This window comes from Poecilia mexicana, unplaced genomic scaffold, assembly GCF_051168715.1.
Source record: "Poecilia mexicana isolate PSO_F unplaced genomic scaffold, ASM5116871v1 scaffold_13, whole genome shotgun sequence".
NCBI classification, from domain to species: domain Eukaryota; kingdom Metazoa; phylum Chordata; class Actinopteri; order Cyprinodontiformes; family Poeciliidae; genus Poecilia; species Poecilia mexicana.
In genome coordinates, this window is record NW_028263382.1 from 1621664 (window position 1) to 1633899 (window position 12236).

General features: G+C 39.2%; 1 protein-coding gene across 2 annotated transcripts in view; it reads right to left on the bottom strand.

Annotated features, from left to right (window-relative positions):
- The window catches only part of bcas3 (BCAS3 microtubule associated cell migration factor), a 357170-nt gene that overhangs the window by 227924 nt on the left and 117010 nt on the right, over positions 1-12236 (bottom strand). For both annotated transcript variants that reach the window (XM_088011438.1, XM_088011439.1), the window contains exon 22: positions 10980-11077. In XM_088011438.1, the coding sequence (XP_087867564.1) occupies positions 10980-11077 (98 nt within the window). The remainder of the gene's footprint in view (positions 1-10979; positions 11078-12236) is intronic.

A 12236-nucleotide genomic window follows, 5' to 3' on the forward strand; every position in this document is an offset into this window, starting at 1 on the left:
TATGTAAGAACATATTGTCAGTGGAACAGCAGCCATCTGCTGCTTCTCTCCACCGTGTAGAGGTGCTTAGATCTGAAATATCTTCACTCACATCTTCATGCTGCAAACTGGTCAGAAAGGCAGTTGGTCATTTTGTGCCCATCCAAATGGGCACAAAAGCTTTAAATAATATTTCCAATATACAACATTGGGCTGTACAAACAAAAATTCTTTTTTCATTTCAACTTGCTGGGTATGTTTCTGTCAGACTGTAATGCATTGATACTACTGCCAGTTAAAAGAGCTCTGTTATGTTGGCTCTGATTTGTTATTTTTCTGGACATTGTTTATTTGAGGAACTGCTTTTTTGGGCAATTATTCTGTCGGCTTTTTTTATGAAGTCAAGGTAGAATGATTTTTATTTTATTTTATTTTGAAAATGTACGATGCACAATTGTTGCAACAAGGTGGGTTTTTTTATTTCATTTTTTTAAATTTTTGTTGTTGTTGTTTTTTTAGATTAACATCTCAAAAGCTCAGATGATACCTGAACTATGACCACAAATCCCAGAGGAGTTGAGAAGGCTTCATGGATACAGAGCAGGACCAGCGAGCTGCCAGAGAAGAAGGAAGTTTAAACCATCTCTTCCATTGATCATAATGAACTGTTTTGTTTTACTTTTATTTTATGTAATTTTTATCAGTATGTACAGCACTTTAGCGTTTTGGCAAATTTTCTTTTTTCAAATGTGCTTTATAAATAAAATTATTTGCTTCAGATTTGTAAGGTTGTCTATCACTGAGAAAAATGTGACAAATGATCACATCTGTGTCCTGTAACCACATTTCAACAACATACACCTTCCTGTTGTACTGAAATAGTACAGAATAAAATAAAAAATAAGAATAACAGCACAACATTTTTTTTTTTAAATTAGTATTTTAGCTAGAAATGCCATTCTCTAATAACCATCAGGTTCAACTTTAAAATTCAAAAATGGAAATTCTCTGACCATAAGAAATCAGGACTTATCTCAGTTACATGTTTTGGTATCATTCTGATGTGAGGAATTGATTTTCTCAGACCTGCATGCTCACGCGAGCCTGAACAGCTCAGCCTTCATACTGCTTGTGCCGATGGGAGTGTGTGTGTGAGGTCAATGTTCAATGAAAGTCATGGTGGACTCTAACAGACGGACGGATGGGCATCTTGGCAATGTGCCTACCACAAATTGAGGTCACAGTAATGAAAGGGTGGCATTAATGGAGACACCTCCCTCCTTTATTGGGACAAACTACGGCTCTGTAACAAGTGAGCGCAGGGACCGTCTGTCTATAAGGTGTTTCCTCAAACTACAATGTTCCGGCTGAAATACTAGCTATACACACTTATCTTTATTTTCATTTTTTTTATATTCTATAATATAAAAAAATGATGAACCAAATGGGACGATAAGGCCCACCAACATATCTTCTCTCACTTTCACTGAAATGAACACACACACACGACAGTGGGTAGAATGCTGGGTGAATACATGGCAGATGCCTGACACATTGGTGTCCGTTCAGTCACTATAAAGAGCAGCTGCTCAGTCTTGACTGCCCTCTGGCTCTGTTAACACACACACACGCACGCAAACGGTCACATGGATGCACAGACACATCTCTGTACAGCACTAATGCTGGAGGGCGTTCCATCTCTTGCAGATTAAAAGTGATCCAACACACACGCACATACACGCACACACACACGCACGAACGCACACACATGCAAATAGAGATGAGACCAACACTAAGACCTGATCAGCATCCCTTCATAACAATCCATGTCACACCCTGATCAGGCAGACATTTCCAGCATCGATGACTACATGAGGCTAAAGCGCTCCCACTCAAATAAAATCTGAAAGAGAAAAGAAAAAATATTACAACAAAACGGCTGTCAGTGGCATTGTTCTTTGTGTGGTACTTTAATGATTTACTTGTGCTCAAACAGGCTAGTCAATGTCTTGCAGGTAAAATAGCTGATGGTTTTACTGGAAGCTGCCCAGTCTGAGCAGCAGGTACTGCAGGCAGCTAGTCCGCGTTTAAACATGCAGCAGGAAGAGACAACAACACACTAAAACATTTTGAAAGGATTTGAATCTTCTCAGATCAAATATATGTCAATAACTCATGTCACTCTCTCTCTTTTGCTCCCTGATCGGTCCATTTGCTCTCCGACCATAAAGGATTCTCTTGGAAGTGGACAGAACCTATTTTTTTCAGCAGATCATAGTCAAAGAAGTTGGCTATCCAATGAAACAAACTCAGCGCCAAAGAAGCTCTGACGAGAAAGCAGCTTGAGAAATAAACATTAAACTCATCAGTTGGACGGCCCATTTCCTTTCACAGCAAAGCTTTTCTTTAATTGGCCTTTCAAAATATTTCCGTCAGATCATTTTTCCCTCCTTTTCCTGATCCTGATAACAGTTCAGCATCTCCTGTAGCCTAATTGCTGGTGATGACAAAAACAAAAAGGAGCACAGATGACTGACTGTTTTGTCCTGTCACCAGTCAGCAGGTCACCAAGCACACCCCGAGGTGATGGACAGGATGGATGAGGATGGGGGGGCTGGGAGCAGGGTGACAAAGGTGTCTACTGTTGGAGGAGGGGTTCCCAGGAAATGAGGGTATTTGTATTTAAGTAAGAGATCAGATGGCATGGCATCTTCTGGCCTATATGCTCACTGTTGTCAGTGTGACTGGAACAGGACAAAAATACAAGGGCCCTTTATGGGGCTGGAAGGTAATTGTGGGGTATAGGTTACTAGTGTATGTGTGCGTGTGTTTGTGTGTGTATCAGTAAAAGAAAAAACGAGATGAATACCTATGCACAGGTGCCTCATCATTTAGATGATTGCTCAGGTATGAAGGGAAGGAAAGAAGTAGGAGGCAATAATTCCAGGAAAAATGTGCAATATGGTAAGTGTGTGAGAGAGAGAGAGAGAGAGAGTGTGTGTGTGTGTGTGTGTGTGTGTGTGTGTGTGTGCGCGCGTGTGTGTGTGTGCGTTGCGAGGCTCAACAACCATCTATTCTAGTCTTTTTGTGGGACCACTAACGGTTCTACGGTTCTTTTGGCCGCTCTCTCTCTGAGAACAATAAGAGAGGGGAAAGCCCCTTCTCGCCTCAGGGTGGTGCCGTCAGTGGTAAGGAGGTGGTGGGTCACCAGGACAAGGGGGCACTTTGTTACTGATGCTAACAGGTGCAGGCATGCACACACTGATAGAAAAGAATGGCCATAGGATATGACCGCTGGTGCCGACTGCTGTTCACTGACTTCTAATTAAGTACAACTTGAAACCCACCGTGGCAGTTCACTGGCAAACCAGCGACATTAATACATTTTAATAACACTTCAAGACGTATTTTACTGAAAATACGTTGTGTTGTAAATGAAAATACAATGACTTAGCAGTACCATAAATGAAAACAATCAGCTCTTTTAGACATACATTTAGTAATATAATGTTTTTTCCACTAGATTACTGTAGAACTTAAAAACCTAAAGGTCTACAAAGTCTATCAGTAACTTCACACCATTTCTATTTAATGCAAGGGATGGCAGCAACAGGATGCTACGGAGCCCCTAAGGGGACATGGAGAGAGAAAAAAAGAAGAAATCCTGACTTACTTTCTCGAGATCCCGAGATCCCAACTTATTTTCTCGATATTCCGACTTTTTTTTTCGAGATCCCGAGAAACTAAGTCGAGATCCCAAGATCCCGACTTTTTTCTCGAGATCCCAACTTATTTTTTCGAGATCCCGACTTAGTTTCTCGAGATCCCGAGAAACTTTATCCGGATCAGGAACAGTACATAACGACATAATCACAGCGATGGAGGACACACACCCATGGGATAGATATATAGATTTTTATTTCGAGCTTGGACTTGCTTGAGTATAAACACATCAAATCAGTGCTTGACAGCAGACATGTTTTTTGTACAAGTGAGAGACATCTGAAGAGAGTTTTCAGTCCGCGGGGACTCATTTGGCACAAGTCCTATTCCGACTTGGCAGTTTTGGTTGAATTCATTAATAACCAGCTGCAGTCCTCTGGACAGCTTCACGGTTACTGATGGACGTACGTTAAATGCAGAGAGCATGGACTTTGTGTGAGAAAAGAAGATGTGGGCTTGGTGTTGAAGGAATTGGATCCCCGAGAAACTAAGTTGGGATTTTGACTTAGTTTCTCGGGATCTCGAGAAAAAAAGTCGGGATTTCTTTTCTTCTTTTTTTTCTCCATGTCTCCTTAGGGCCTCCATAGGATGCAGTTAATCAGATGTGATCTTTATCAAGTGTGACAACTTCTTGCCAATCTTCACAGGATTGGACAACCTAGCTTAGCAATTTCACTCCAAGATCAACAGTGTGACACACCAAGAGCTTCAACTCAGGCTCCATAGGCCTCAGTATGTCAAATGTTAAAGTTCATGACAAAAAGATTATAAAGAGTCTGAACAAATACACCTTGTTTCGAAGGGTTGCAAGAAGCTGATTCTCTTTAAACAGCAGCACTGTTTAGTTACTACTCCTCAGAACAATGACAGCAAAGTTGAGATGTTTGCAGAAATTAAAGCACAGTTTATAAGTAGTTAAGCATGGAAATGGAGGGGTGGTGATCTGTGCTTGTTTTTGTAGAGGATCTAAACACCTTACAGTCATCTAGTCTGCCATGAACTCCATGGGAATCCCATCATATTGTTAATGAGAGGCGATCTGGAAAGCCTGTGCTGGGCTGAAATGGAGTCATCACCATGGCAATAATTCCGGACACAGTAAGAATGAACTTGCAATGACCAGATTTATGTAAAAAGTTGTAGAAAGGCAAATATGTGCAAATTTCAATGAAGTGAAAAAAAAAAACAACAAAAAAAAACATTGGAAACAGGAAAGTGGATCCCACCTACTCACAATTCAGCATTGGACGACTGACCTATTTTTCTGTGGAACATCACTCCAATTATGAACAGGAAACCAAAATATTCCAGTTTTTTACAATAAGACTAAATATTGTCTTCCATAATACTGTCAGGATCCTAACATTAAGAAAATGCTGAACATGGAATTTTTTCAGTGTAACAATATATCATCACATCTGATCTGTGCGAATGGGAAGCTGATGCTGATGGCTGACACTGAGGAACACTAGCACAGTGCTGGGAAGTGAGCAGTGATGTGGGGGGATGAAGCTAATGGCTGTTAGCTGCTGATCACACACCAATCAGCTGACTGCTTCACAGGATGTTGCTAATGGACTGACACTCACTAGACCCGTTCCTCCAGGGAGAACATACAACATGAGCATACGTGTGTCTACATATGCAGAGGACATTCACAGCATACCTGCATTAGCTTCTTAGCTTCTTCTTTACTCCATCTATTCAGTAAATGTCAATAAAACTGTTGTGTTTATGAAGAATTTAAAACATTTAGATTAAAAACTAGATTTATTTTGCTTAGTGAAGATTATATTTATAATATGATGAGTCAAAACCTGATGAGCAAACACACATACACCCAGCACTGAGGTCCAGTAGTCCTCTGAAGTGTCCTGAGAGTTGTGAGATAAGCTGGCTTCATCTCGTCCTGCCTGCTCTGCTCTGATGCCAGCTAACACACTATCACTGATTCATCCTCACAGATAACTCACACACACTCTCACACACACTTCCAGATGGAGCCAAACAGAGAGGAAGAAACGCAATGACAAAAAAACAAACACCAAACGTGCAAAACAACAACAACAACAACAAAACAATAACAAAATGGCTGACGCTACAGACAGGAAATTTCACGTTGTCAAGGCTGGGGTGTCTTCAGAGTCAAAACACAACAGCAGCAGTGTGAAGGTGGGATTTTCAATGTGCGTGCGTACACACAAACAGAGGAATAAGATTAAATACTCTTTTATTCAGTCTTGCTGTGTTATCTCCCCTTCAGGTCTGTCTCCTTTTCTTTCCATCCTTGATACGAACAGCCAGGCCATAGAATGTCCCTGTGTAGTCTAGTTTTGATTGAAGTTGCCTCTAAACATGCACAGACACACAATCACACACCCCACAGCAAGACTTAGTGGCTAGAGATGGGCATAGATAGCAGCTTTACACTGATCTGATTTATTGCGGCCAGGGGAAGGTAACACTGTGGCATCGATGATCCTCCTGCAGGAGTCAAAAAAGTCAGGACTGGAAGCTCTGCACAGCTCAGTCTGAGTGAGTGTGTGTGTCCCATGCAGACGGCATCCCGTCACCTCGGGGAAGACAGAGATAAGCGTGGTGTATGGGCTGAGATAAGATGAGCGCAGACACTGGGGAGACTGACTGACTGTAAGTGAGTCACTGTGAGGAGGACAGCAGGGTTGTAGCTTCTCACACAAACAAACCAGAGTCTGCCAGAGACTTTGAAGTCCCCAAATGTGCTTAACATACATGACAGTATGGACATGCCAGTGTATTCTGAAGCAGAGATCAGGTTCCTATTGTAGGCAGTAATATTTTAAACCAGTTGTGAAATGCCAAATAAAACACAAGTGACTTACTAAGTAACAGAACAGATCTGAATACTACATCATCACTGTGATCCGGATAGATTTGGGTTGTATTTAATTGGATCTAAATCTGACCATAAGGCTGGATGGTGAAGTATAAACTGGATTGGTATGAATCCAATTTGAACTAAATTGGATTCAATCTAACTGTATGGTGCCCTGTGTGTGTCTTGAGATGACATGAATTGTCACTAAATGAATAAACTACACACACACTGCTGTTCATAAGACATTGGATTTACCGGGGAACAGGAATACTGATCTCCATCTAGTAGATGTAGGGTGTAATTTCTTTCAAATTTCAGTTTTTTGCCTAAATATAGACAGTTTTTTAATGTTGTTTTTTTTAACACAACTGATGTTTTCACCCATATGTAGGTCTATTTTATTTATTTTTTGGGTTAAGGAGCAGAACCAGATATCATATCTCTGTAACTCAGAGTGTAATATTGATACAAATACATCATTCTGCTGATGTTGATACTTTTTAAATCTTTTTATTTAGAGAAATATGTACATGGCTACATGTGTAGGTTTAGAATGGGTAAATATGATTTTTTTAAAGAAAATTTTCATTTCCTTTTAAAGATGGGGTCTTAGCGTTGTCAATCAACCTTGTGTATTCACTGCTCACAGTGTACCTTTTGCTCTCTGCTATGCAATGCAAAGCATACAAGCCTGAGCAAGGTCAACGGTGACAGAGGACAAACAGTTTTCCTGTAATGATAACTTGTTTCTCTGCTATTAACACTATCAGCAGCATGTACATGAGGATTATTGACAGCGCTAAGATCCTCCTCCCTGCTCTGACTGGTTACCTACAAGGTTTAATTCATTAACCTGTATGTATTTAATACATGTTAATATATTTATCTGTGAACTTTAATTTATTATACCTTTTTTAATAAACAAATTAGACAAATTAGATTGTGGTTCTTAAATTTTAGCCAAATTTTACATAATAGGTTTAATTAGTTAACCTACATGTATCAAATAAATATTCATATATTTATTCAATTTATTGTATCTTTTTTTATATAAACTAACGTATTTTTAAAAGATAGGTTTGGTTTGGCAGTATTAAACACATTTTGTAAGGGTAAAATGTCTCTATTAATAAATAGGTTGTTGATTCTGATCAAACAGGCTCTATACTGCCCTGTACTAGTAAATTAACTTTGATGAGTTGACATGATATTAAAGTTCTAAAGAGAACCAAATAATAATGGAGTTACATTTCTCCACAGTCTCAAACACTGCAGTTAGCATCACCTAAACACACAGTGTGCTGAGACTAAAGTTTAGCCCTTAGCCTTTAGAACATGTTCAAAGATGTTCTAAAGCTAAGAAAGAGCTGAATATGAGTGATCCACTCTTAATGGAATCCAACTAGTCAGAATGTGATTGGAAGAGCTGGAGCTGGAACAAGTATTAGTGCAAACTGCTGCTGGTATGCCACACACAGGCAGCTTCTTCAAGGGGTGAGACAAAAGAGATGTGTGGTGTGATAAGAGACGGCGCCATGGCAGAGGCAGGACACAACACAGAAGCCTCCCTTCACACAGTCTCGCACTCATTTACACACGCGCGCGCAGCGATAAGCATCACCTCCATCCCTCGGCCTTCCTCTGTCACTGACTGGAGACAGAAAAACCACAGATATGATTCTCAGAGGATGAAATGAGGTACATGGAGGTGGAAGAATAACAGTAGAGCTGGGTGAGGATCTGTAAGGGCCACAGTGACAGGTGGCTGTGGCAAAAGCTCTTCTTCTCAAAAGCTGACATCTAGCATCTCCAGTGAGGCCTTAAATCTTCTGTCATCAGTCTTCTGAGAAGATTTTGATCTCAAATAAATCTGCCACAAACACTGCCAACTTTTGAAAGACAGACAGTGGCGCAGGACAAAAGACACTATCTGACGTCCAACTATTTGTGACACACCTATTTGTGACACAGGCTCTCAGTATTTTTGACACCTGGGGGAAGAAACCAGTAGTAGCTCTGTGTCAGCATGAGGCCAAATCAGATGAGAGAAGCATCTGTGACAAGACAGCAGATAAAAGCACAGACGCCACAGGCACTCCTCTGTCGCCCTGACACGCCAGACAACGGGTCACAATGTCACGCAATAGGTGATAACTCCTTCGCCACTAACTAGTGATCATTGTGCGTACACTTGAAACATACACTTTCTGAAGTTAAGCATTATATTTTGGGAGTAAAAGGCATATCTTGATCATCTTCCGATTAGACTGCATTTATGTTTTAACTCAAAGCTTCTTTTTCACATTAAAGGTAAAGACAGAATAAAAAAAAAACCCTCAATCAAAATACAAAGTAGAAATATGAGAGAAAGTGTGAGACTTTCTCACAAAAACTAATGATAAAGTAAACTAAATACAGGAACTAAAACATGGCTGATGTATGTCTGGTACCTGCCCTGTCTGCTGACACAGATTATGGCCTTCAAGTAAATTTTATTCATAACTGGCATAACAGGATATAAATAGGAAAATAGCTTAACTTGAATTCCTTACCGCGGATGATACAATCTCAAACGAAGGTCTTGGTGTTCGCAAAATAAGAGCTGGCTCAATTCCAGTAGCATTGCAGAGGAATCATCTGGTTGACTGAAGGAAGAAGACCTTCAGAATCAGAGTGGCATTTAAACATGAAGTCAGAGGAAGTACAAAAGCTTTATGACACTGTATTTTCTACGGAGGCATGTTAGCTTTCATTCTGCAGCTACAGCCGGCAGATATCTGCTCACTTTGTTTCTTCCACAATTCACAGAAGCTATGGTTGTTTTAGACTTGACTGGTTCTGGTCAAAAAGGGGTTGTTTGACAGTATGACTTGGGTTTGACTTGTCCAACTGATGAAGAGCTGACTTCAGTAGATACCATGGAGGCTGTGAAAATTACAACAAAGTTGCTCTGCTTTGTTGCTTTCACCTTCTACTTGTCATCATCCATATCAAACAATTGTGAGATAAGAGATAAGAGTCTGCATTCTGCTGGGAATACCTACAGAGACTTGTGTTTGCAGTTAGTAATGCTAAGTGAACTAATCGCTAATTCAAGAGGTTAACGTCAACCACTAATAATTTTGCTTTAAATGATTAAAAACCTGTTTTTCAGTAAACTGTACTGATGCTGCGGCAGCAGTGTCTCGGTTAGTATGTGTTACCCAGAAAGCAGTTGGGCACAATATCACAACACCAACACTATGAGTCAAACAATGACTGGAGCAGCCTAACATATAAAGTACTCAGGGACCACTTCTTGATCCTTATCAAGAAGTGAACCGATAGCATCCCATATCGGTTCAATACGGGACGCTACATTTAACAGCGAAATACGGGATGGTTCCGTATTTTAAGGGACAGGTGTCACGCAGCAACGGGTCTGTATAGCTATAGTGACATTTGCTGTGGAGTTGATTGACATATTTTATAATATAGATCCTTTGCATGTTGTCCAAATGTTGCCATTTAACTTTGAAAATACTTTACTAATCAATTTCCTGTATATACTGTACAAATATGTAAAACAGTGAGTAAGAAAGAAATTACGTCATGAGATTTGAGTTATTTTGGCTCCTTACATCTAAAGATTTCTAAGCCATTTCTTTTAAAGTCAGAAATTGGTCATATAAAAAGTTTTATATGACTTTTTATATATAAAAAGCTTAGGTAAATAGTAAACAGTATGATCACAATGACAAAATGTATCTTTGGAGGAGTCACAGAGAGGTTGACCTATCAAGTGCTGTGGAGTTTATTGGATGGAAGTGATACTAAAGGATGAAGGATTTTCATCATCTACCTATCAGTGATTAGATAGTAAAAACGTGGATACTTGCTGGGTTTTCTAGCATGACAATGATCCTAAACAAATCAGAACAGATTTTATAATATGTAAACAGTTTAACATTAGGCTTATGGACAACTAAGACCCCATAAAGAGAATCAATGCATTCTTCCAAGCAGCTGATTTACACCAACTCTTTCGTGTGTGTGAAGATGAGAACAAGTATTGACCCAGAAACATGCCAGAAACGTGTTGATGACTACAAATTGATAAGAAACTTTACATCTGCATGTACATATTTAGGTTTCTATTTACAATGTTGCCTCTGACAGATTCCAAAAAATTGTGTAGCATGATCAATTATTATGACACCCGTGTTGATTAAAATGTGTTACACTCTCTCATTCCTTCATCACAAACAACTCCGACAGCATCTACTGATGAGAGCGACGGGATACACAGGTGTGAAACAAAATGAAGGTGATACAGAAAGTAAGACTAGATGAAACCAACCACAGTAAACCAGGAAGGAGCAGGACCAAACTAAAAATCAAATGATGGACCCCGGATCAGAAAAGACAGGAAGCTTCCTACCTGAGCCGGCATCCATGATGTTGGTTTGTCCTCTGCGGTCGGTCAGCAGCCGAGATGAACCGGGCATGCTGACTGGCTCGGAGCGTACTGGCTGGATTCTGAACAAAAACATTCATAGCATTTACACATATGACAGTCTGACATCCAGCTGCTCAGTTTTATACAGATGTGTTTAAAGTATTATGTAGTTTGAGATGACAGTTTCTTCTTCAAGTTCAGGTGCTATGATGTGAAATTAAAATGCTTCTCTTGAATTATCTATTTTTTTAATCTTTGAAATTTTATTGATGTAACTCTTTGGTGTATAACTTTGATTTTTGTGTTTTTAGGATGTCAAGCACTTTGAACACTTTGTTGTTGAAATGAAATAAACTTGATTGATTGCTTGATGAAACAACACGTTTAACTGATTCATTTAACATATGTTAATTAATTGATTAATCAACATATGTTAATTGGTGATTAAGTTTGTCCTCATTAGAGATGTAATGCTATCCTGTGATATTAAAACATCACAATATTAGATGATGTCTGTTACCCAGTTGGTGTTAGCATACGACTTCATCTGGAGCAGAAAGGCGAGTTATTATTTTATTATTTGACACCCCAGATCATGAGATCAGTGGTGATAGATTGACTTCATTCTTGCAACTTTATTGGAGACAATTATTATCATTCAATCAGTCGGGTTTTTATAGCACATTTCAGCAACAAGGCAGTTCATAGTGCCATACATCACAAAAACACAAAAATAAAATCTCATTTCAAAACAAAATACAGTCGCCAATTGAAAAACCAGAAGCAAACATTACATTTTGTTGAGTGCCATCATCAAAATCATCAATACACATCATATATGTTGGTAAATGTTCCATTTATTATCGTATAAAAGTAGCTCTTGATCTATGAACTCAGTTGAAGAATTAAATGAAGTAATTTTTGTTGCCTTATGTTTTTTCACAGTCTGACCATTAGCTTTCACAACAAAGCTAATGTTGTGGTCACTCACAACAATTGGGCATCCGATACAAGAGAAATCTTGACAAAGTGATTAACAAGTTTTGAATGATTTTAAGCACTGGGATATCTAACACAACTGAAGTTAGTGAATAGCAGTTTCCCTTCATCTCCACAGTAAAGGATTTTTCACTAATTGAGACTGTTTTTGATCATCTGCACTTCAAACTGAAATACATGGAATGGTCCAACTTGTACTGATTAATTCTATATTAGACAAAGATTATTTATAACCCACTT